This window comes from Gopherus flavomarginatus, chromosome 24 (genome assembly GCF_025201925.1).
Source record: "Gopherus flavomarginatus isolate rGopFla2 chromosome 24, rGopFla2.mat.asm, whole genome shotgun sequence".
Classification (NCBI taxonomy): domain Eukaryota; kingdom Metazoa; phylum Chordata; order Testudines; family Testudinidae; genus Gopherus; species Gopherus flavomarginatus.
Window position 1 is genome coordinate 16,954,738 of NC_066640.1, and position 25,320 is coordinate 16,980,057.

The 25,320-nt window shown below is 49.3% G+C and overlaps 1 protein-coding gene across 3 annotated transcripts; it reads left to right on the plus strand.

Moving 5' to 3' along the window:
- The first annotated feature begins 356 nt into the window (after positions 1–356).
- LOC127040179 (zinc finger protein 620-like) lies at positions 357–9,555 on the plus strand. 3 transcript variants are annotated; one of them, XM_050934028.1, is made up of 4 exons: positions 357–525; positions 2,109–2,235; positions 8,784–8,897; positions 9,239–9,555. In XM_050934028.1, exons 1-4 carry the CDS (start codon positions 502–504, stop codon positions 9,358–9,360), a joined length of 387 nt encoding a protein of 128 aa, XP_050789985.1. In that variant the 5' UTR covers positions 357–501; the 3' UTR covers positions 9,361–9,555. The 3 variants fall into 3 exon arrangements, 2 of the variants coding, with proteins under 2 accessions (XP_050789985.1, XP_050789986.1); XM_050934029.1 differs by having other exon boundaries at positions 371–525; positions 9,242–9,555; XR_007771386.1 differs by having other exon boundaries at positions 519–592; positions 9,242–9,555.
- The last annotated feature ends 15,765 nt before the right edge of the window (positions 9,556–25,320 follow it).

Consider the following 25,320-nt stretch of genomic DNA (forward strand, 5'->3'; position numbering starts at 1 on the left):
ACTTCATGAAGGAAATGTTCTGTGCATTACCCCGTGTGGCCACACAGTGTCACTGTTGCTCCATGAAGGATATTCTCTGTTCATTACCTCATGTTTCCACCCAGTGTCACTGTTGCGCCATGAAGGACATGCTCTGTGCATTACCCCATGTGGCCACACAGAGTCACTGTTGCTCCATGAGGAAATACCCTGTGTATTTCCCCGCATGGCCACACAGTTAGTGTCCCCAACACATTCCAAGAGCTCATTGGACACTTTGTGTCTGTTTGAATTCCTTTTCTAACAGGTGTCTGGGTAGTTGAAGTCCCATGTCTTTCCCCCTGTCCCATTACTAATTGTGTTTTGAATATTTCTCTTATTTGCATGACAGAGTCGAGAACATCCATCTGCGAGGAAAGAGCCGGGGGGAATTGTGATGTGACGTGACTGTCCTGTTCTGACACGTCCTCTTCATGCCCTGACAGGCTGCAGTGTCACGTCCCATCCTCCCAGGCAAGAGAGATGGCTGCCGTGGGGCCAGCTCAGGTAGGGATTATCGGGCAGTTGCTGGTGGGCTCCTGTTGGTGGCAGAAAGGCAGTAAAGCCATAGGAGGTGGGTACTTCTGGGGGTGGTTAGGAGGTGAGAGGGGGCAGGAAATACCCAGGGTGGAGAAAGGGATGGGGAGAGGGTGTGACAAACGAGCTGGGATTAGTTTACAGTGAGGCCTAGATTCTAGCAACAGACCCATGGGATTTGTGGGTGGCAATTCCCTAATTTGTCAGTTGTCACGGTGTTCCCGGGTAATGCTCTGGAACTGCACCATACGAGGGCAGTCGGGACTCTGGGGGAGCCTCCTCTCTCTGAGCAGACTGTCACCAGGGCTTCAACCTTCCTGGGTCTGACCTCGAGCATTCACAGCAGCCCCTTCCGCACGGTGGCTTCCCACAGCGAGTCTGCCCAGGTGGGGTCCTGGGGAAGCCAGAGGGCCCTGCTCCCCAACTCCGCAGTGAGACGTGACTCTCAGCCAGCCAGTAAAACAGAAGGTTTATTAGACGACAAGAACACGGTCCAGACCAGAGCTTCTAGGTACAGGAAACAGGAGCCCTAAGTCAGGTCCATCATGGGAGGGTTAGGGAGCCCAGAACCCAGTTCTGGGCCTCCCTCCATTTCCCCAGCCAGCTTGAAACTGAAACTCCGTACAGCCCCTGCTCTGGCCTTTGTCTATTTCCCGGGCCAGGAGGCCACCTGATCTCTTTGTTCTCCAACACCTTCAGTTGGCACCTTGCAGGGGAGGAGGGGCCCAGGCCATCAGTTACCAGGAGACAGGATGTTGGCCATTCTCTGTGCAGACACCATCACACTGGCCCTCTAGGGCTCTACAACAATCACACACCCTGGTCCCCCCACCAAGATACTTAAGAAAGGCATAGGGGAAACTGAGGCATCCGCAAAATATTCAGAGACAACATTAAGAACATTCTCACTTTGGCACAGTGGGCCTGTTGGCGGCGGAAGGGCAGTAAAGACATAGGAGTTGGGTGCTTCTGGGGGTAGTCAGGAGGTGGGTGGGGGCAGGAAATACCCAGGGTGGAGAAAGGGAGAAGAAGAGGGTGTGACAAACCAGCTGGGATTTGTTTATGGTGGTGCCTAGATTCTAGCAACAGACCCATGGGGTTTGTGGGTGGAAATTCCCTAATTTGTCAGCTCCCCCTGGACTGGGCTGGGGAAATGTACCAGCCTCCAATGCTGGAGTCTGAACCTACTAGCCAGAGGGCAACCGCCAGTGAGGCCTGGAGAAGACACCCCATCCCATCCCATCCAAGTGCTGGCACTGGGGAGGCTGTTGGGATATCTGCCAGAGGCTCTATCACCTGTATCAGCCTCTGGCAGGTAGGTGAGTGTTGAATGTTCAGACCCCTCCCATCTCTCTGCTAGAAGGGGCGAGGGGCGCACACTCTCTCTCTCTCTTCCCCCCTCCCCCTGATGCCTCCTGGCTGTTCTGATGGGGAGGGAGTGTGATCCTGCCTGCCTGCCTCCCAGAGCTTCCATGTGATTGGCCCTCTCCCCTGTGACCAGTGGGGTTGTCACTGGGCAGCAGGTGCAGAGTGGGGGGCTCTTTCTCTTTCAGGGGCCGGTGACTTTCGAGGAGGTGGTTGTGTATTTCACCAGGGAAGAGTGGGCTCTGCTGGACCCCGCTCAGAGAGCCCTTTACAGACATGTCATGCAGGAGAACTACAAGAACGTGACCTCGCTGGGTAAGGATTCCCATCCCCTCAGTTCTTAGAAGGGGAAATGAAGAGTTAAGGTTCACAATACACCCTCGGCGTTGCCCTGTTTCAGCGACACCCCGAGAGGCCAGTGAGACGCAGACCAGTGCTCTGCCCTCCCCTCTACAGAACACTTTGGGAGCAGAGCACAGGCGCAGGACAGTGCAAATGCTGACACCATCTCTTTGCTAAGGCAAAACTTGGGGTTAGGTCCGATGTAGGGAACAGAAGCTGCCTCCCCCCGGCCTGCGCTCAGATCCTGAGCCTACTGCACACAATCCATCTTGGACTTTCATAATGTCACCACCCCTTTACCCTTCCAATGAGGATTCCTTCTGAGTCCTTGCCTTCACTTACCCCTCACTGAGCCCCAGGGACCCCAGGCGTGTATGGCACCAGCCTGCTGACAAACCTTGTGGCAAGAACACACCCTTGTGCGCCTTTATTGATGCTGCCTGCACCACTCTGCACTGAAATGAGGAATACCTGTTCCTTCCAGTTTCATGTGCACCTCTCTCGGTGTCACAGTTCTGCCAAGCTAGTCCCTCCACTGTTCATGTAAAGCTACAGCTGGCACAGTGCACGCTGATGGAGTGCCTGCAAATAAATACTGGTGTTCACATCTGAGGGACACAACGCACAATGGCATGTGCTAAGTCCTTCCTTCTGTCAATCAAGACATTTTAAGGCCAAGGGAGACTATTTGGTCATCTAGTCTGACCTCCTGTGTAATATGGGCCAAGAGAGGTTGTGGGATCCTGGTCACTGGAGGTTTTGAAGAAGAGGTTAAACCGATGGTCTGTGTATACTTGGTCCTGCCTCACGGCTGGAGGATGGACTAACTGACACCTTGAGGTCCTTTTACTCCATGTGTTTCTGTTATTTTATGATTCATGCTCCTAGCCCTTCACTTTGACCTTGTCTCCCTCTGGAGAATGGGGGCTTTATTTAGTGGGTTTTTTAATGAAAAATAAGCATGGGTCAGCTTCCCTCTCAATGTGCTTTGTTACTGACTGGGTGTGAAGGAGTGAATTCCTCTCCTGGGATGGAGGTGTAATTCCTGTTGAAGTAGCATAGACCTGTCTCCATTTACATGCAAACACGAACGAGAACTGTCCGCGTATGAATGCAGCACACTGGACAATGCAAAGCCTCTCTCATGTGGCTGTAAATACCTACTGGCTGCAGCACCCCAGAAGAGACGGTGTTTATAAGGAGTCTGAAATCATTGAGACTCACTGAGGTGCCATCATGACACACAAGGGTGCTGCCTCCGAAATGCCCGGTCTCAGAGTGGTGGAGCTGTGGGGAACACCCTTCCAAACAGCAAAGCCTCGTAAGTAGCACGTATTGGGATGTTTGCGCTGCCTTTGGGAGAGACCCTCCCAGTCTGGGTCCCCAGACTGGCCTTGGTGGTCTGTATGTAACTGCAAATATGTTGTAGATTGAGCTGGAGCTCAGTCTCTTAAGCCTGAGCTGCAGTGTTTACACCAGCGGTATGTGTACCCCTGGGGTACTCAGAGGTCTTCCAGAGGTGCTACAGCAAAATCACTAGCCAAGTCAGTACAGAGTAAAATTTCATACAATGACTTGTTTATACTGATCTATATAATATACATTGAAATGTAAGTACAATATTTATATTCCAATTATTTAGTTTATAATGATATGGTAAAAATGAGCAAGTCAGCAATTCATGGTGTGCAGTGACACTTTTGTATTTTATAGACTCATAGACTCATAGGTCAGAAGGGACCAATCTGATCATCTAGTCTGACCTCCTGCACAAGGCAGGCCACAGAACCCCACCCATCCAATTTTATACAACCCCTATCCCAGGATTGAGTTTTTGAAATCCTCAAAAATGGTTTGAAGACCTCAAGCTGCAGAGACACCACCAGCAAGCGACCCGTGCCCCACGCTGCAGGGGAAGGCGAAAAACCTCCAGGGCACCTGCCAATCCGCCCTGGAGGAAAATTCCTTCCCGACCCCAAATATGGCGATCAGCTAAACCCTGAGCATGTGGGCAAGAGTCACCAGCCAGCACCCAAGAAGGAGTTCTCCGCAGCAACTCAGTACCCATCGCATGCAACATCTCCCCGCAGACCATTGAGCAGACCTGTCTGGTGGTAATTCAAGATCAATTGCCCAAATTAACGATCCTATCATAACATCCCCTCCATATATTTATCAAGCTTTGTCTTAAAGCCAGGAAAGTCTTTTGCCCCTACTACTTCCCTCGGAAGGCTATTCCAGAACTTCACTCCCCTAATGGTCAGAAACCTTCGTCTAATTTCAAGCCTAAACTTCCTAATATCCAGTTTATACCCATTCGTCCTCGTGGTTACATTAGTACTAAACTTAAATAATTCCTCTCCCTCCCTAACGTTAACCCCCTTGATATATTTATATAGGGCGAGCATATCCCCCCTCAGCCTTCTTTTGGCCAGGCTAAACAAGCCAAGCTCTTTGAGTCTCCTTTCATAAGGCAGTTTTTCCATTCCTCGGATCATCCTCGTAGCCCGTCTCTGAACCTGTTCCAGTTTGAATTCATCCTTCTTGAACATGGGACACCAGAACTGCACACAGTATTCCAGATGGGGTCTCACCAACGCCGTATACAACGGTACTAACACCTCCTTATCCTTGCAGGAAATACCCCGCCTGATGCATCCCAAAATCGCATTTGCTTTTTTAACAGCCGTATCACATTGGCTACTCATAGTCATCCTGCTATCAACCAGTACCCCAAGGTCCTTCTCTTCTTCCGTCGCTTCCAACTGATGCGCCCCCAACGTATATCCAAAATTCTTTTTATTAGTTCCTAAATGCATGACCTTGCACTTCTCACTATTGTATTTCATCCTATTTCTATTACTCCAGTTTACAAGGTGGTTCAGATCTTCTTGAATAGCATCCCTGTCCTTCTCCGTGTTAGCAATACCCCCCAGCTTCGTGTCATCCGCGAACTTTATTAGCACATTCCCGCTCTTTGTGCCAAGGTCAGTAATAAAAAGGTTAAATAAGATCGGTCCCAAAACCGATCCTTGAGGGACTCCACTGGTGACCTCCTTCCAGTCCGACAGTTCACCTTTCAATACGACCCTCTGGAGTCTCCCCTTTAACCAGTTCCTTATCCACCTTACAACTTTCATATTCACTCCCAGCTTTTCCAATTTAACTAACAGCTCCCCGTGCGGAACCGTGTCGAACGCCTTACTGAAATCTAGGTAAATTATATCTACCGCATTTTCTTTATCTAAGTAATCCGTCACCTTCTCAAAGAAGGAGATCAGATTGGTTTGGCACGATCTACCTTTAGTAAATCCGTGTTGCAATTCGTCACAATTACCATTGACCTCTATGTCCTTAACTACTTTCTCTCTTAAAATTTTTTCCAAGACCTTACATACTACAGACGTCAAGCTAACAGGCCTATAATTACCCGGATCACTCTTTTTCCCTTTCTTAAAAATAGGAACTACATTAGCAATCCTCCAGTCATACGGCACAACACCCGAGATTATCGATCGCTTAAAAATTCTCGCTAACGGGCTCGCAATTTCACGCGCCAGTTCCTTTAATATCCTCGGGTGGAGATTGTCCGGGCCCTCCGACTTCGACCCATCGAGCTGTTCAAGTACGGCCTCTACCTCAGTTGCAGTAATATCCACTTCCATATCCACATTCCCGTTTATCATCCCTCCATCATCGCAAGGTTCCTCACTAGTCTTATTAAAAACCGAGGCAAAGTACTTGTTTAGATGTTGGGCCATGCCTAGGTTATCCTTAACCTCCATTCCATCCTCAGTGTATAGCGGCCCCACTTCTTCTTTCTTTGTTTTCTTCTTATTTATGTGGCTGTAGAACCTTTTACTATTGGTTTTGATTCCCTTTGCAAGTTCCAGTTCAATGCGGCTTTTAGCCTTCCTCACCTTATCCCTACATGTTCTGACCTCAGCAAGGTAGCTTTCTTTACTGATCCTGCCTTCCTTCCACTCCCTGTAAGCTTTCCGCTTTTGTCTAATCCCCTCTCTGAGTTGCTTGCTCATCCAGTTTGGCCTGCAACTCCCGCCCATGGTTCTTTTCCCCTTTCTCGGGATGCAGGCTTCCGACAGTCTCCGCAGCTGCGACTTAAAGTAATTCCAGGCCTCCTCCACATTTAAATCCACTAATTCCTCCGTCCAATCCACTTCCCTAACTAATTTCCTTAACTCTTTAAAATTAGCCCTCGAGAAGTCGAAAACCCTAATCGCAGATCTACATTTGTTTATCCTTCCATCTAGTTTGAACTGAATCAGCTCATGATCACTCGAACCAAGGTTGTCCCCTACCACCATTTCTTCTACAAGGTCCTCACTGCTCACCAACACCAAGTCTAAAATGGCATCCCCTCTAGTAGGTGCTTCAACTACTTGATGAAGAAATCCATCCGCAATCACATCCAGAAAAATCTGACCCCTATTATTCGTGCAAGTACTCGTCCTCCAGTCTATATCCGGGAAGTTGAAGTCCCCCATAATCACACAGTTCCCCTTTGTGTTTACTTCACTAAAGACATTAAAGAGGTCTCTATCCATATCCCAATCCGATCCCGGCGGTCTGTAGCACACCCCAAGCACTATCTCAGGGGAAGCTCTAGTTGCTTTTTTACCCAGCGTGATTTTTGCCCAGACGGACTCCGTCTTATCCATTCCATCGCATCTTATTTCGCTACATTTAATTTCATCATTGATGTACAAGGCTACTCCCCCACCTTTGCCTTTCTTCCTGTCTTTTCTGAACAGCACATAGCCTTCAATACCCGTGCTCCAGTCATGAGTACTATTCCACCAGGTTTCGGTAATCCCTATAATATCCGGCTTCACTTCCTGCACGAGTAACTCCAGTTCCTCCATCTTGTTACCTAGGCTCCTCGCGTTAGTGTACAAACCTTTTAATTTTCGGCGTTTGGCGTCAGTGACATTCTTTCCCCCGTCGTGCACAGACTGTCTGCCACCAGCATCACCCGTTACTCTGGTTTCTACTCCACTATTCCTCCTTGGATCAAATCTTGGGGCCGCAAGGGTATCCCCGCTCACTTTGTTTACTTCCCTCTCCAGGTTATGTTCTGGCGTGGAGATCTCCCGAACATTTCCCAACCATCTCCCCCAACTTTCTAGTTTAAAGCCCTCTTGATGAGGTCGGCGAGCCTCCATCCTAGAATCCTATTTCCCTCCTTGCTGAGATGAAGTCCATCGTGAGCAAACAGTTGTCTATCCGTAAACGCGTCCCAGTGACCGTACATCCCAAAGCCCTCCTTATAACACCACTCCCTGAGCCATCTGTTGATCGCCATAATCTTGTCCCTCCTTCGTCGCCCCGCTCTAGGAACCGGCAGAATCCCACTGAAGATCACCTGAGCCTCGATGTCTTTAAGCCTCTTCCCCAGTCTGAAATAGTCCTCCTTGATACAGTCCAGCGAGTAACTAGCTGTATCGTTCGTTCCCACATGAAGGATAATCAACGGATTTTTTCCCGCTCCCGCTAAGATCGTATTCAGGCTCAAGTCCACATCCTGTATCTTAGCCCCCGGCAGACAGCACACTCTTCTGTTCTCCCGATCCGGTCTAGTTACAGGCCTGTCTACTCTTCTCAGTAGAGAGTCTCCAATCACGTAGACTTGCCTTTTCCTGGTGACAATGCGATCCAGACAGTGGGGCAAGAGGCCTTTTAGCCTCTGATTGTCAGGATAGCAGCTTCAGTTAGGGATGGCCATCGTGTCAGTCTCTATCACCACACATTGTCCTTTTTCAACTTCCCAAATATACTACTACATTGTAGGACCCCTGTGACTTTTTTTCTTTATGTTTGAATTTGATATTACCAAACCCAGTCTGTATGAGCCTTTCTGCAGACAGGTAGTGAAACCCCATAGCCACCTTCCCACCCTCATCCCCAAGGCAGCTAGTGAGTGCCCATAACCCTAACAGCTCCCATCTCTCTCTGCCCAGGGCTGTTGCAGGCTCGCAATGCCACCGGCTCTCTCTGCCCAGGGCTGTCGCAGGCTGGCAGTGCCGTAGCTCTCTGTGGCTGGTGCTGTGGCAGGCTGGCAGTGCCCAAGTCTCTGTGTGGCAGGTGCTGTCGCAGGCTGGCAGTGCCCAAGTCTCTGTGTGCCCAGGCCTGTCACAGGCTGGCATTGCCCAAGTCTCTGTGTGGCAGGTGCTGTCACAGGCTGGCAGTGCCCAAGTCTCTGTGCGCCCAGGCCTGTCACAGGCTGGCAGTGCCCAAGTCTCTGTGTGCCCAGGCCTGATTTTGTAAGCAAGTAGTTTTTAAATGAGGTGTAACTCGGAGGTACGCAAGACAAATCAGACCCCTGAAAGGGGCACAGTAGTGTGGAAAGCCACCGGTCTACACAACTATTTTTAACGTGCTAGCACCTACAGTGGAGCACCCATAGGGAGACACATCTCAAAGAACCATTGTTACTGCACAAGTTGAGTAACTTCTTCTTTTGCATGTTATCTGATCTCACTGGTTGTCTTTGCCCTGAGCAGTGTTCCCACTTTTCAAACCTGATGTCATCTCCCAGCTGGAACAAGAGGAAGAGCTGTGGGCCCCAGATTTCCAGGGCTCAGAGGAAAGAGAGATCCTGAGAGGCAGCTGCATGAGTGAGGGATCATTAAACCTACTCAGCTGTTGAAGGAAACAGCTGGGATTCCCAGCAAAGACCTTGTGAGGTCTCTGGGTTCAGGGTGGTCCTCAGCAGGTGTCCTATCCTCAAGGCAGATACTGTTTCTGGCTTCCTACCCATCCTAACTCCTGGCAGTAGTTCTCTCCCCAGACTCCCTTCTCTCTGAGTGTTTCAGTGGGAACTGGATGCAGATTTGATCCTCTCGTCTCTCACTGTTGGAGAAAAATCAGGGACTGAATTTCCCCATCTCCAGCTACTGTCTTGGCTTGTCCCCTCTTTTCCCTTTCGGTTTCTGAGGTTTTCCTTTCTCTGTCCCAGCAGGTGAGGGGATGGTGAGAGAGACTGTGGAGCAGACGCCTCAGCAGGAAGAGGAGCAACTGGAAGCACGTGGGGTGTTGTTGCAAAGATGCAAAGGGAGTGTGTCCAGGAGTTGTGAGTAGGGAAAAGGCTCTCAGGGGCAGCACAGGCCAGAGAAGCGTCAGGGGAACCAGCCAGTGCAGAAAGTTGGAATATCTGTTCACTATCGGGAAACTCACAAAGGCCTCAAGGAAGCCACAGCCTGGCAGAGAATCCTTACAGGAGAGAGAAATAACACGGGCTTTGAGAGTGGGAAAAAGTTCAGGAGGTGCTCACACCATCAGAGAATCTGCACTGGAGTGAGACCCTATGGATGCTGCGAGTGCAGCACTGAGCGCTCAACTCTTATTCGCCATCAGAGGATCCACACAGGGGAGAAACCCCATGAATGCTGTGAGTGCGGGAAAACCTTCGCTCAGTGCTCACACCTTATTTGCCATCAGAAGATGCACACGGGGGAGAAACCCTATGGATGCTGCGACTGTGGGAAAACCTTCACTCAGCATTCAAATCTCATTGCGCATCAGAGGAGTCACACAAGGGAGAAACCCTATAAATGGTATGAGTGTGGGAAAACCTTCTCTTGGCACTCAGCCCTTATAAAACATTGGAGGATCCACACAGGTGAGAAACCCTACAACTGCCGTGAGTGCGGGAAAACCTTCATTGACAGCTCACACCTTACTTGCCATCAGAGAATCCACACAGGGGAGAACCCCTATGGATGCTGGGAGTGTGGGAAAACCTTCGCTCGGAAATCTGGCCTTATTACACATCAGAGGATCCACACAGGGGAGAAACCCTATGAATGCCATGGGTGTGGGAAAACCTTCCATCACAGCTTTTCTCTTATGTATCACCAGAGAAGGTGCAAGGGAGATAAACACCATGAAAATCTTGTCTAGGACTCAGGAAAGATTTTTTTCCCCCCTTTTCCTAATTCCAAAGTAGTGAACTTTAAGGCAGCATTTGTGGCATCTCAGCTCCCTCGCCACTGGACACAACCTCCATCACTTTTCCTAGTCTAACCAATTTTGGAGCATCACGTTTATACTTTTCCTCCCACTGCAGTGATTGTTAGTCACCAGGTTCCCCCATTAGGGACAGATTGCCTCGTTCCCAGATTGCACTGGGTTCTGCTGAATAGCAGTTGTGTCTTGTACTCTTTTTCCTCAATGTAAATATAACAGAGAAGGCGCGGGGATAGAGGGTGTGATAAAGTGGGGATTTTCCCTTGTTATGTTGTATGTGAACCTATGTGAGTTTTACATGAATACTGCGTGTTCCTCAGTTTCCCTGTGTGCTGCACCAATACCTCGGTGGTGGGAATAAGGGTGTGTGACTGTGACGAAGTGGGAATGTTCTCAATGTTTTCTTTGAATACAGGGTGGGTGCCTGTGGCACAGCAGGGAGTGGGGAGTATTGGCCTGGGAAGGTAGCAGGGGAGGTTTATTGGGACTGGCTGCATGGGGGATGGGAGACTTTCCTTGAGGGAAGCTATCTGAGCATGTAACATGAGAACCCAGGAGGGAGGTTGGAGCCAGGTGACACCTGTGCCCGAGAAACTGGACAGAGGCTGGGTGAGAGGCTGGAGGGAGGTTCAGTTTGGAGATGGCTGGGGAAATGGAGCGAAACCAGACGAGGCTCTGGTCTTCCTGCCTCCCCAGAATGGACCCGGCCGAGGGGTCCCATTCTCTGTACCTACAAGCTCTGTTTTAGACCATGCTCCTGTAATCTAATAAACCTCTGTTTTACTGTCTGGCTGAGAGTCACGTCTGACTGCAAAATTGGTTTGCAGGACCCTGTGGCTTCCCCAGGACCCCACCTGTGTGGGGCTTGCTGTGGGAAGTGTACGGTGGGGCAGCGGATGCTGAATGCTCTGGAGTCAGACTCAGGAAGGTGGAAGCTGCGTAAGCTTCTTGCCCTGGAGACAGTCTGCTCAGAGAGAGGAGGCTTCCCCAGAGTCCTGACCGGTTTCGTAGGGAGCAGTTCCAGAGCATCACCTGGTGGCTCCATGACACCCGCTAGAATTTATCTTCTCTACTTTCTACAGTTCCACCATTCAATGTGTCCTATCATTCAGGGTTCTCAGCCCTCTGTTTGTGGTTCACAATTTGTTTTCTTTGCTCCTAAACAGTAATTTAGGGCCTGAGATGAAAGTGTCACAGACCTGGATGGACCTCAAATACAGTGAGATCATTTGGAGTTGAAATCCCAGTTTGCCAACGGTTGGCAAAGCCTATTGTAGGACTTTGTTTGCAGATGGAGAGGCTGGCTGGTTGGTTTTGTTTTGTTTTTTCCATTACCACGATGCTAGAACTTGTGTAAATAATATGACTTGATACTAATGAGAGCAGGAGGTTTGAACGGCTCAGAGGAGAATGCAATGGGAGAATCTCTTGTCCTGATTCTGAGTCGTCATATTTAACCTGCTCTGGAATTTCTATTTCTATGAAACTGGCTGTATCTTGTGTAATGTGGGTTTTTTCCCTCTTAAAGGACATTGGGTCACATAAGCAGATATTAATTTTATTTGCCAAAGTGTGGCTCAGGTTTATTGGGGACTTTGAGAAAATGCCCATTTAGTGAAATAGTCATTTCTTATCTTGTTTGCTTTTTCTCTGCTCCCTCCATGACAACATGGAGAAACTTCAAATTCAGTTCAGTCACCAGGAGAGACCACTCCAAGGTCTTGGACATACTAACTGTTGTTAAATCTCCAGTTGGAAATGGGGTAGGGGCTAGTTCATCAAGTTGTGCAACTAATTGAAGTGACTGCACTCAATCATGCTGCTGCTCAGTTGTTTTAGGTCCGTATTGTCTCTGATGATCCAGGAAGAGAATTGCACAGTAAGTAACTAAGAACTGGGCAAAAGGGTCATGGATTTGTTTCCTGAGGGGGTTGTGAAAGAGGCTTTTGTGCCAAGGAGGAGGATGTAACCCTTAACCTTCTAGAGAGGGGGAAACAAGCACAGTTGAGGCGGAACAGTCATAGCAGGTGAAGGACCTAAATCCTCATCGTGTAGAGGTCAAGCATAGGAGTTTATTACACACAGCGCTGACGGAGTGTGACCTGGCTTATTAGGCTCAGAGATACTATCAGTTAATTGATTACAATAGAATATATGGATTTTCCATGGGCGGGGGAAAGTGACGGGATAGGCAGTTCCACACCCCGGCATAGGTTTTGCAGCAAGACGATAGCACATTAGCCAATGGCTAACAGGTTACATAATGTCTCCACCCATGGTCTCAAGTTAGCAAGTTAACATTTAATTAATACTTTGATGAAATGTTAGTATAAAATATATATGTTGAATTCTGATTTGGGGTCCATAGGAACGGAGCAACTCCTTTGATTGTCCAACAAGTACATTCCAAGGGGTTAAAGCAAAGAAACAGTGAAAGTATATGACAATACAGACTGTCCCCTTTGTGTTTTAAGGCAGGGCATTGGTCCCTGGGAAGGGAGGTGGAAGGGTGCCATATATTACACTGACATGTACCAACTTTTCATAAACTCAAGGTTGGATCTGTGGGAAGAACGTTCCCTACAGAAGAGACTGACATGATAGGAACAGGGATCCTTTGTTCAATTTGCAACTTTGATTAAGATGCAGTTCTTTAGTTCTTAGCTCCAGCACCTGGCAATTTGCTGAGCAGGCTTATTTTAGCAAAACATGATGATCTGTTTACCCCAGCTTTCTCTTAGCTAATCATTATTTGGAATTTAGGCCTCTGGTTTCCAGACCAAACTCTGGACTTTGGGTCTGGAAAAGTGCTGGCACAATCCATATACCAGGTTGTTATATAAAATGCACATGGTTTTTAACCCTTCACCAGGGAACAATACAGAAAATTGTAACTACATATAAAGCTGAGTTCTTCAGTATCTCAGTCACGCGTATCACATGGGCAGCCTACTCTAAGGAGTAAGGATGTATTGGGATAGGCTGGTATGGTTTTTTTTAAATGAAAATGTGCGGTGGTGAACTGTGCATTCTAGCAGCTCTAACTCCAAAGAACGTTTGTCTAACAGTGCCCCTTCATCTCTGTAATAACGTATAGAAAGATGCGTTTCTCCATTTGTACTGTCTCAACAGGTTTTTTTTACATCACAAACTACTAAATGTGTGGGAAGAGGGGGCAGGCTACTGCGCATGTACTATGCTGGAGGGGAGCGATCCCAGGATTTTTGCATGTACTCTCTTGCCCCAGGTCTGCATTGCGATGTCACAGCAGGGGCCAGGCGCTGAGCCGGTGGTGGGATTGAGGAGAAGGTGAGGGACGGAGGGTCTCTTTCCTCCATGGCTGATTGGCCTTTGTGGGTGGCGGAGAAGATGGAGGGTCTTGTGCTTTCTCCCCCTGTGGAGGGAGGAGGCAGAACCTTGGAGCTGCCAGTGCGGGGTGAGAAACAAGCTGGGACCTGCCCTCAGTATGTGCAACAGCGAGTGTCAGAGGGAGCGTCGCTGACCGATGCTGCCAGGGGAGCAGCCAAATGTGCAGTGAGGGGGACGGGTGACCCCTGCCGGGACTGGGGACAGTAGGTTACGGGGGTTTCCTCAGCCATTCCCTCCCTAAGCTTTGCTTCCCCTCCCTGGTTTCTGTGCCTCAATTTCCTCCCCTGAAACCATTTCAGCCCCTGCTCCCCTCCCCCAGGCCCTCACCCCTCTCCCCTAAATCAAGCCCCCTAACCCCGCCCCCAGGGGCATGTGCCCCCCATCCCAAATCCCCTCATTTCCCTGTATCCCCTTGACCCCTGCTACCCCAGCTCCTCCCCCAACCCCTCACCTACCCCTTCCTCCTCCTCCTCCTCCTCCTCCCAAATCCCTTCATCTCCCCATATCCGCTTCACCCCTCCTGCCCCAGCTCTTCCCCCAGCCCTCACCTGCCCCCTTCACTCCTCCCAAATCCCCTCATCTCCCTGTATCCCCTTCACTCGTCCCCCACCCCTCACCTACCCCTTCCTCCTCCCAAATCCCCTCATCTCCCTGTATCCCCTTGTAATAACCTTAGTCCCAGATTTGGACCTTAGCGTCCAAAATATGGGGGTTAGCATGAAAACCTCCAAGCTTAGTTACCAGCTTGGACCTGGTACCTGCTGCCACCACCCAAAAAATTAGAGTGTTTTGGGGCACTCTGGTCCCTCTGAAAAACCTTCCCTGGGGACCCCAAGACCCAAATCCCTTGAGTCTCACAACCAAGGGAAATAATCCTTTTTCCCTTCCCCCCTCCAGGTGCTCCTGGAGAGATACACAGACACAAGCTCTGTGAAACTACACAGAGAGACTCCCCCTCTCTGTTCCCAATCCTGGAAACAAAAAGTACTTTCCTATTCCCCCAGAGGGAATGCAACATCAGGCTAGCAATCCAACACACAGATCTCCCCTTTTCTTCCTCCCACCAATTCCCTGGTGAGTACAGACTCAATTTCCCTGAAGTAAAGAAAAACTCCAACAGGTCTTAAAAGAAAGCTTTATATAAAAAGAAAGAAAAATAAGTACAAATGTTCTCTCTGTATTAAGATGATACAACACAGGGTCAATTGCTTAAAAGAATATTGAATAAACAGCCTTATTCAAAAAGAATACAAATCAAAGCACTCCAGCACTTATATTCATGCAAATACCAAAGAAAAGAAACCATAGAACTTACTATCTGATCTCTTTGTCCTTACACTTAGAAACAGAAGACTAGAAAGTAGAACTACTTCTCCAAAGCTCAGAGCAAGCAGGCAGCCAGAAAACAAAGACAAAGACACTCAAATCCCTCCACCCAAAGTTGAAAAAATCCGGTTTCCTGATTGGTCCTCTGGTCAGGTGCTTCAGGTGAAAGAGACATTAACCCTTAGCTATCTGTTTATGACACCCCTTCACTCCTCCTGCCCCAGCTCCTCCCCATCCCTCACCTACACCCCTCCTCCTCATCCCAAATCCCCTCATCCCTGTATACCCTTCACCCCTCCTGCCCCAGCTCCTCCCCCATCCCTCACCTGCCCCCTTCCTCCTCCTCCTCCCAAATCCCCTCATCTCTCTATATCCCTTTCACTCCTCTTGCCCCAGCTCCTCCCCATCCCTCACCTGCCCTCCACCCTCTTCCTCCCAAATCTCATCTCCCTGTATCCCCTTCATGGGTGTGATTGTGGTGTGATTCAGGTGTAATGGGGTGTGAAAGGGATGTGATTAGGGTGTAATTCGGCTGTGAGGAAGAGTCACTGGGGTGATGGGATGTGGTTGGGGTTTGATCCCCACGTCCCCCCTCCCCCCTCTCTCCCCCCTCCTCCCCCATTACCACGGGCCCAGCTAAGGCCTGCCCGGGGGAGAGTGGGAGGGGGAGCAAGAGTGAGGAGTCGCGCCGCAGGGGCTTGTGGGAGACGTGCTGCCACCCCGGCTTGACAGGAGGGGGCGGGGCCGGGGCCGGAAACTGGAGTGGTGGGAAGAGGAAGTGACGTCACCGACCAGTATAACAACCGTGAAGCACTCAGGGCTCCCAACTTCCTCCACCCCCCTTTCTCCTTCCTCCACCCCCCCCGGGGCTCCCCTTCTCTCTCCAACCCCCTTAAACCTCCTACCTTCAGCCAGGGGCCCCTCAGCCCCCCTTCTCCCTCAACCCACCCCCAGGCTCCTCACCCCCCCGGTCCTAGGCCTCCACCCCCCCTTCTCCTTCCTCCAACCCACCCCCAGGCTCCTCCCCCCTCCCCCCCGGTTCTGGGCCTCCACCCCCCCCTCGGGTCTCCCCTTCTCCCTCCAACCCCCCTTAAACCTCCTACCTTCAGCCAGGGGCCCATCAGCCCCCCTTCTCCCTCAACCCACCACCAGGCTCCTCACAAACCCCCCCGGTTCTGGGCCTCCACCCCCCACTTCTCCTTCCTCCACCCCCCCTCGGGTCTCCCCTTCTCCCTCCAACCCCCCTTAAACCTCCTACCTTCAGCCAGGGGCCCCTCAGCCCCCTTTCTCCTCCCTCAACCCACCCCGGGCTCCTCACCCCCCCTTCTCCTTCCTCCAACCCACCCCCAGGCTCCTCCCCCCTCCCCCCCCGGTTCTGGGCCTCCACCCCCCCCTCGGGTCTCCCCTTCTCCCTCCAACCCCCCTTAAACCTCCTACCTTCAGCCAGGGGCCCATCAGCCCCCCTTCTCCCTCAACCCACCCCCGGGCTCCTCACCCCCCCCCCTGGTCCTAGGCCTCTACCCCCCTTCTCCTCCCTCAACCCACCCCCAGGCTCCTCACCCCCCCCCCGGTTCTGGGCCTCCAGGCCCCCCCTTTCCTCCCTCCAACCCACCCCCGGGCTCCTCACTCCCCCTTCTCCTCCCTCCAACCGCCCCCTCGGGTCTCCCCTTCTCCCTCCAACCCCCCTTAAACCTCCTACCTTCAGCCAGGGGCCCCTCAGCCCCCCTTCTCCTCCCTCAACCCACCCCCAGGCTCCTCACCCCCCAGGTCCTAGGCCTCCAACCCACCCCCAGGCTCCTCACCCCCCCTGGTCCTAGGCCTCTACCCCCCCTTCTCCTCCCTCAACCCACCCCCAGGCTCCTCACCCCCCCCAGGTCCTAGGCCTCCTTCCTCCAACCGCTCCCTTGGGTCTCCCCTTCTCCCTCCAACCCCCCCCTTAAACCTACCTTCAGCCAGGGGCCCCTCAGCCCCCCTTCTCCTTCCTCCAACCCACCCCCAGGCTCCTCACCCCCCCTGGTCCTAGGCCTCCACCCCCCCCTTCTCCTTCCTCCAACCCACCCCCAGGCTCCTCATCCCCCCGGTTCTGGGCCTCCAGGCCCCCCCTTCTCCTCCCTTCAACCCCCCCTTAAACCTCCTCCCCTCAGCTACGGGCTCCTCCCCTTTCTCCTCCCTCAGCCCCCCTTAGTCCACCCTCCAACCCCCACACTGATGTGTCCCTCAGCCCCCCTTTCTCCTTCCACCCCCCCGGGCCGCTCAGCCCCCCCTGGTCCCTGGCCTCCAGCCCCCCTTCTCCCTCCAACCCCCTCCCCCATGGGCCCCTTGGTCCCTTTCTTCTCCTCCCTCCAACCCCTGCCCCGGTCGTGGGCCCTTCATGCCCCCACCTTCTCCCTCCAACCCCTTCAGTCGTGGGCCACTGACCCCACCCTCCTCCCTCCAACCCCTTCAGTTGTGGGCCACTGACCCTACCCTCCTCCCTCCAACCTCCTCAGTCATGGGCTCCTTAGCCCCCCTTTCTCCTTCCTCTAACCCCCCCCTGTTCTTGGGCCCCTCAGCCACCCCTTCTCTTTCCACCCCCCCAGTCGAGCCACTGACCCCACCCTCCTCCCTCCAACCCCCTCAGTTGTGGGCCCCTCAGCCTCCCCCTTTCTCCATCCAACCCCCCCAGCCCCTCTCTCCAATCATTGGGCTCCTCAGCCCCCGTTTTGCTTTCCTCCACTCCCCGAACCGACCCCAATCTGCCCCGTCATCCCTATTCTTCTCCCATCTAGTCCTCTTTCTGTGGGGGCCCCTCAGCCCCCATTTCTCTCCAACACCCACCCAGCTCACCGCAACCTGCACCCCAGCCCATTCCTCCTCCCGTAGGGACTGCTCAGCACTCCCAGTTCATCCCCCTTCAGCCCCCTTTTCTCCTCCCTTGAACACTCCTCAATCTCCACCTCCAGTTCCTAACTTCCCCCCCCAGTCCCTCTCTCCATCTATGGGGCCCCTGAGCGCCTCTCTCTCCTTCTTCCCCAACCCCCTCCCCCAGTCCACTTCAACCATTTCTCCTCAACCTTGGGACCCTCATCATCTCCTTCAGTGCATTCCAGCCTGCCCCACAGTGAGACCCATTCAACCTCCTCCAACCTGCTCCCAAGGCTTGCCAGCTCTCCGCTCACCTCACCCAACCTGCCACCTGCACATGCACTCGTGGCCCAGCCATCGTTCAGTCTGCACATTCCCTCGGATGACTGATAGATTTATCATCTCATTATTGTTTAGTCCAGGGGTTGGCAACCTTTCAGAAGTGCTGTGCCGAGTCATCATTTATTCACTCAAGGTTTTGTGTGCCAGTAATACATTTTAACGGTTTTAGAAGGTCTCTTTCTATCAGTCTATATTATATAACTAAACTATTGTATGTAAAGTAAACAAGGTTTTCAAAATGTTTAAGCGTCATTTAAAATGAAATTAAAATGTTGATCTTACGCCACAGCCTGCTCAGCCTACTGCCAGCCTGGGGTTCTGTTCACCTAGGTGGGCAGCAGGCTGAGCAGGGCCTGTGGCCAGGACCCCAGACCTGGGGGGCGTTCAGGGGTCAGGGCTGGGGTGTAGGGCAGAATGCTGAGTGTGTGGGAGGGTCAGGGCAGAGATATGGGGGGGTGTAGGGCAGAAGGCTGTGTGTGTGTGTGGGGGGTCAGGGCACAAGGCTGTGTGTGTGGGGGGGTCACGGCAGAGGGCTGGGGTGCTCGGCTCATGGGGGTGCTCCCAGCCCCCTGCCCTGAGCAGCTCATGGCAGGGGGCTGGAAGGGATGTGCCCTTTTCCACCTCCTTCCCCAAGGCTCCATCCCTACCTCTCTCTGTCTCCTCTAAGGAGCTGTGCATATGCTGCTGCTCTTCCCCCTGCCCCTCACAAGGGCCATCAGATGATTGGCGCAGGGAGGGAGAGGGGGCAGGGCAGGAAAGCACCATGCTGGGGGAAGAAGAGGGGGAGGGGGAAGCTTGACTGCTGCAGGACCAAGCTTCTGCCTCCTGCCCCCACAGGAGAGAACGGTGGGCGGGGGGGGGGAGGGGGCTGAGTTACGCTAGGGGCTGGGACTGTGGCAGGCAGCTGCTTGCTACTCAAAATCTGCTTGTGTGCTGTAGGTTGTCAACCCCTGGTTTAGTCCCTTATGGTGGGCCTGGGAATGTTGGGCCTGGGACTGTGACTGAGGAATGTAGCGTTATGACTGAGCATTAGGGGCCCTCCCAAATAATATCTATGAATAATGTGGATATGGCACATATATGTTTGTAGTGTATACAGGCATATATGTGTAATGTGCGTGTATACATAGAAAAGCAATTTATATCCAAGCATAACAATTCTTTCCCAATTTGTTGTTGTAGTTTGGCCCTGATACTGCAGATAGCAACCCACTTTTATTAGGGCAATGACAGTTGCCATTTGGTTCGGTATTAATAGTAGGCTGAGTGTTTTGAAATACTGGGGGAGGGATTGTGATAATGTAGGTGAGAAGTAAAACAGAAATTTGGAGTAGTGACACTACCACTGAGGCCTGTTATATATAACTATCTTGTGATTGGTTACTACACAGCACTGCCCATCCAGGTTATAAATGACCCCTCCTGCTTGTTGTCACCCTCCAGAAAGCTTCACTGGGCAGGAAACGGGAGCAGAGCTTCTCTGCTCCATTGCTCAAACTGCTCTGTGCTACACCAGGAGTTGATGTAGATCCAGTTGCTTCGTACGGCTGCTGTCTCCCAGATAAATTGGTTACTGTCCATTCAGTAGGTTATCAAATATTGTTGTCAGGATTTAATATTGGTAGCCAGACACTGAACAAGATTGTTTTGAATAATGTGTGCCTCAGTTTAGGATGTCGTGTCACTGACCCAAATTATGACTCGTACTAACAGGCAATTTGTTCACCCAATTTGCAATTACTATATAACTTTTGTTTGTTTACCAGTTTGTTTCTTCCTTGCCTTCATGATGTTTGCTGCTGTTTGTTTAAGTTTTAGCTGTGTGTTGGCTAAACAGTTTAGCAAGGTAAACTGCTTGTAATGTTGTAAAGCAATAATACACAGTACAATGATAATACAGTAATACAGCAACAATACAGTTTTTACACAGTAACCAAGTTGAAATTAAATGACGGTTTATCTTGGTCCAGCTAATGGTTTTTAGCTGATGGTTAACTTAATGGTCCATATATGGCAGGTAGAGGTGTATTTGACCAGTCTCTTATTTATAAAGCACTTCATTTTTCTTTTCTTGATGCTTTGGGGGTTTCTTCACTGTATACTGATATCCGTTGGTTTCTTCAGGGTATGATATTTTCTGGTGGCTTTGGTCTGTGGGATGCAACTTAAACTTTTTACTATGTTCACTAACAAGTTTGTTTTTCCTTTTTTGTTTTCAGTAACCCAAACTTACTACATTGTAAACAAACTGATTTAAACTGTGTATTTAGAACAATGTAATAGGGACCGAGTCTTTTATAACGCAAGGTGTACTTTTGCAATTGTTGTCTAGACATTCATTTTCCTTTGAGGTGCATTACTAATATTTCATAGTAAACGTAATGCTTAATGGCTAAAATAAATGCTCACAACCTTCCACGAGAAGGTTTGTCGCTTTCACTTGCTGAACACTTTGTTTTCAGGAAAAGAGTTAGTAACATCATTTTAACAAGTTTTTTTAGAGTTAATTTGCTTGTGATACCAACTTCATTTTTGTTAATTGTTTAGAAGCACAAACTTTAACCACTACTACTTCCCATTAACATACCATAACAAAAGAAAAGCGTATCAAATTAAACCAAAATAAAATTTTAAATACAGGTTCATGCAAATACTTTGAAGGTATTAATCTTTGATGCTTTGTGTTTGGGAGTCAAAAGCGGAAGCTTGTTGAAAACGTGGAGACCTGTTGACATTGTTTGGTTAGCTTTATTCATAAATTTTTTGCTATCACATTCTTATAGCTATATTTAAAAGTACAAACAAGTTTATAAAACAAGAAATTAAGGTAAAGATAATATTCACAAAATGTCAATGTTGAGGTTTCCCCTTATCTTTTTTCTTTGAATAACAATAAAACATACTTAAAAACCAAAAGTGTTTTCAAAAGGAGAATCCTTTTTGTTTGCGATTGCATTATTTCTTGAGGCATAAATATATGTACATATATTTGTAACTGAAGCCTTTTTGAACTTTGCATAAAAAATTGGTGTTAATAATATTATGATTATACTACAACCATGATTTTAAAATAGTGTGGTACCACATATACATATATTTTTAAAAAAGGGATTAAATTGAATTTTGTTGCAACAAAATAAAAATAATAAAAAATAGTCACATGACATACACCATAAGACAACACACGTGACATATAGGACAAACTTATAATTAAAAACAAATGGCACCAGAATTCTATTCATAACTATACAAAATTAGGTAAACAAAAATAAAAATGGTTAAACATTTGAGTAAACAAATTATTACCTTATTTAAAACTTGTAATATAAATTGATAAAAAGATATTAATATATGGCAAATGTATTGTATTAATTTGGTAGCAAGGAATTTTGCATTACTTTATATTTAACATTATTTTAAAACTCTGCTATATTAGTGCATGGGGTTAGGATTAGAAGCAGAGTCTGCATTTCTGTTGCTTGCCAACTATATCTTCAAGAAAGGTAGGAATAATTCCAGCGGTTGCATTCCTGAAGGGTTAAAATAATAAATTCACTGGATTTATTTAAAGTAAAGGTTTTACCTTGTTTTCTTTTTGTTTTGTTCTTTTTTTAGTTGCTTCATCCTTTGGAGGCTTCTGTAAAAAGTACAACTTTTAAAACCAAGAGCTGAAGTGAGGAGAGGCGGGAGAAGGGGGGGGTTGGAGAGCAACCTAGGAAGGTAGTGAGACCTGAGCCAAGAGAGATTAACGCCATCAAGGTACTTGAAAGTACAGGCAGCAGTGCATTTAGCAAAGTGAGGAGGCACATAAAAACGTAACTCGTATGTACACACATTTGAGAAGTTCTATTATTAAATATGAGTGCAGAGTGTGGTTCTGTGGGTCAAAGCATTTGGGAACCGACACTGTAGGGAACTGCACCCTGATTTTTATTCTGGCTTTGAGAGGAGAGTTGGAGTAGTTACCTGCTCTTGTAAAACCGAATTTGTTACCCCAGTGTCTGTTGCTTTTGTGTGCGTGCCAGATGGATGGTGGGAGTGCCCTTTTTTTGCTGCAGTTAACTCTTTTTGGGCAACTCCATGTGTTGATGCGTCAATTCTAGGTGTTAATCCACTTAATTTTGGGTATTTTACTGTGAAATTCTTTTTTATTCACTCCTCTGTGGTCGAGTTGCAGCTCCTAGCTCCTAATGTGCTCTGTGAACTGTTCTATATTTTCCTTCATCTGATTTACCAGTTCAGTGAGAGTATTGTGTGCTACTCTTTCCTGCCATGCACTTGCTCGTCCCGTTCTGACAGGCACCAGCTTCGGTCTCAGTTTAACTGGAACCTGGCTGTTTTCATAAGGTGGTGATTGCAATGCAGTGGACCCCATTTCATCTTTTCATTTTGCTAGGGCCCCCTTTTTCCCTTTCTGTCCCCATTCTTCAGGCACAGGGGAGCTACCTGAAGCCTCCTCTTCACCACCAGTATTTATAACGGGACGGCACATGTATTTTTTGTAGGTTGCTTGCAGCTGTTTGCAATGTTTTATTTTCCTGCTATATTTGCTCGAGCCTATCGTGACTCTGGGCCACCTGTTATCCTGCTAAAAGAGCTTGGGCTTTCCAGTGCATGTCTGCCCGGGTTGCCTCTTCTACGTTCCCTGTTTTTTCCATTACTGGTCGGGCCAGTATGGTGGCGTGCTGTTTGAGCCATCTATCCGCCATAGATGTTAGTTGCAAAATTCTTGATTTTTTTACTTTTATTATTTTTTAGAGCCTCGGTTTCTACTGTTGCTCTTGTCAAGGTTCCTTCCCCACTCTGAACTTTAGGTTACAGATGTGGGGACCTGCATGAGAACCCCTAAGCTTAATTACCAGCGTAGATTTGCTTGCTGACAGTTTGGTTACACAGAGCCACCTGAAGGCTCAGTGTGGGGCATGGTCTTTCTCTCTTTTATTATAGTTCTTATCTGCTATTTTGTTCCCAAAACCAGATTTAAATAAAACGCAAAGTCGTGGCTGCAGCAGGGCAGTGAAAGCCAGGAGAATGGGAAAAGATTTTAAAACAGTTTACATTTTGTAAAGCATTGTGTTACCTTAAGGGTTAAATGCTCAATACCAAAGTTAAACAACACTAGTTACCTGTGTCTGGCAAACATGTTGTTTGGTTTTGCAACTTTGAATGGAAGATTTCAAATGGATTGTAGTGTTAGTATTTAACACCACATGAATTCATTTACCCCGAGTGGCCACGAAGAGTCACTGTTGCTCCAGGAGAGAAATGTTCTGTGCATTTCCCCAAATGGCTGCCCAGTGTCACTGCTGCTGCTTAAGGAATTGCTGTGTGAGTACCGCAGGTGGCAACACATTATCACTGTTCATCCATGAGGGAAATGCTTTGTGCATTAACCCGAGTGGCCATCAGTTGTCACTGTTTCTCCTTGAGGGAAACGCTCTGTTCATTACCTGGATTGGCCACTCAGTGACACTTTTGCTCCATGGGGATAATACTCAGTGCGTTACTCCGAGTGGCCACCCAGTATCACTCCTGCTCCATTACGGAAATATTCTGTGTAATTGCACTCAGTGGCCACCTAGTGTCCCTGTTGCTCCCTAAGGGAAATGCTTTTGTATTACCCGGATGGGGCATCTGGTGTCACTGTTGCTCCACGAGAAATTATCACTCAGTCTCTGTTCAAGGGGTGGGGTGATGTGGATGGGATGGGAGAGGGAGGCAGGGATGGGGGTGAGATTTCACGCACCAACAGAGCTTTGTGTACTGATGGCTCATGCTTGGCTTTTGCAGCTGTTCTTACAGAGGAAACGTCCAGGAGCCCCAGCCAGAGGAGAAACTGGCAGACGTGGACCTGAGCAGCTTGGACGTCCTCCTAAGCAGACATGAACAGTCCTCAGGTTGAAGAAGTAGGAGAGGACGAAAATCATGCAGGGTAGTGGATAGTGGAGCAGTTTCTGTCGGTGTTAACTCCATCTCTGTTAATCGAGTGGGGCTCCTGTAGATGGAATGGGAGTGGGAGGCAGGGATGAGGGCATTAATAGAGCTCTGCATAGTGATAGTTCTTGCTTGGCTTTATTAGTTTGCAGAGGAATTGTCCAGGACACCTTGCCCAAGGAGATACTGGCAGAGGTGGACCTGAGCTGCCTGGGCATCCTTCCAAGCAGATATGAACACTCCTCCGCTTTGTGTCTCCCGCATAACTACACTTCACAACTTCTAGCTGCACGACTAAAGCCAAAGATAAATTCAGGGCAGAGGCTGAGTACAGATGGCTGCTTCCTTTTAGGTGGGTTTGGTTTCTCATAAAAGTTTACTTCTTTATTCTGGGTTCGGGAGGAGAATTTTCTGATCTTCCAGGACAGAGAGGAGCGGGTTCTTCTGAGCAGTGGCCTGGAACCAGGAAGGTGGGTACAGATGCTGAGTTGGTCTTTCGTATGTCTGTCTGTGTCTCTCTCCTTGTACTTTCTCCTTGCATAGAACATGGGCAATGGTGCATGCTCACAAGCTTGGTCTGGAGAGCCTGCAACTCACTAGTGCATTGGGAGGGGGAAGAGAAGCATGATGGGTACTAGATTCTTCATTGGTAGTGGTGGGGGTGACTGGGAGTTGACTCTGACTCTGTTCAAGTGGGGCTGATGTGCGGTGGGTGAGAGAGGGAGGGCAACATCTCAGACACCAATAGAACTTTGCGCGGTGATGGCTCCTGCTTGGGTTACATGCTGTGTTTGCAGAGGAATCGTCCAGGATTCGCAGCCAGAGGATAAACTGGAAGAAGTGAACCTGAGCAGCCTGGACATCCTTGTAAGCAGAGATGAACAGTCCTCAGCTTTCTGCCTTCTCCATGACTGGCGGTGAGTGAACAATTATGGCACTCTATCCCTCATCCGTACCACTCAAGTTTTCTTCAGAGGCCGTGAGCCTCCTCGTTGGGCACGGGGCTCTGTGGGATTACGACCAGGGGAAGGGACAACGGTTTCCTCTGCACAGTGACTGTCTTGGATGCAGGTGCAACAGGCTGCTTAACATATGAACGTAAGAATGGCCAGACTGGGTCAGATCAAAGGTCCATCTAGCCCAGTATCCTGTCTACCAACAGTGGCTAATGTCAGGTGCCCCAGAAGGAATGAACAGAACTGGGAATAACCAAGTGATCCATCCACTGTCGCCCATTCCCAGCTCCTGACAATCAGA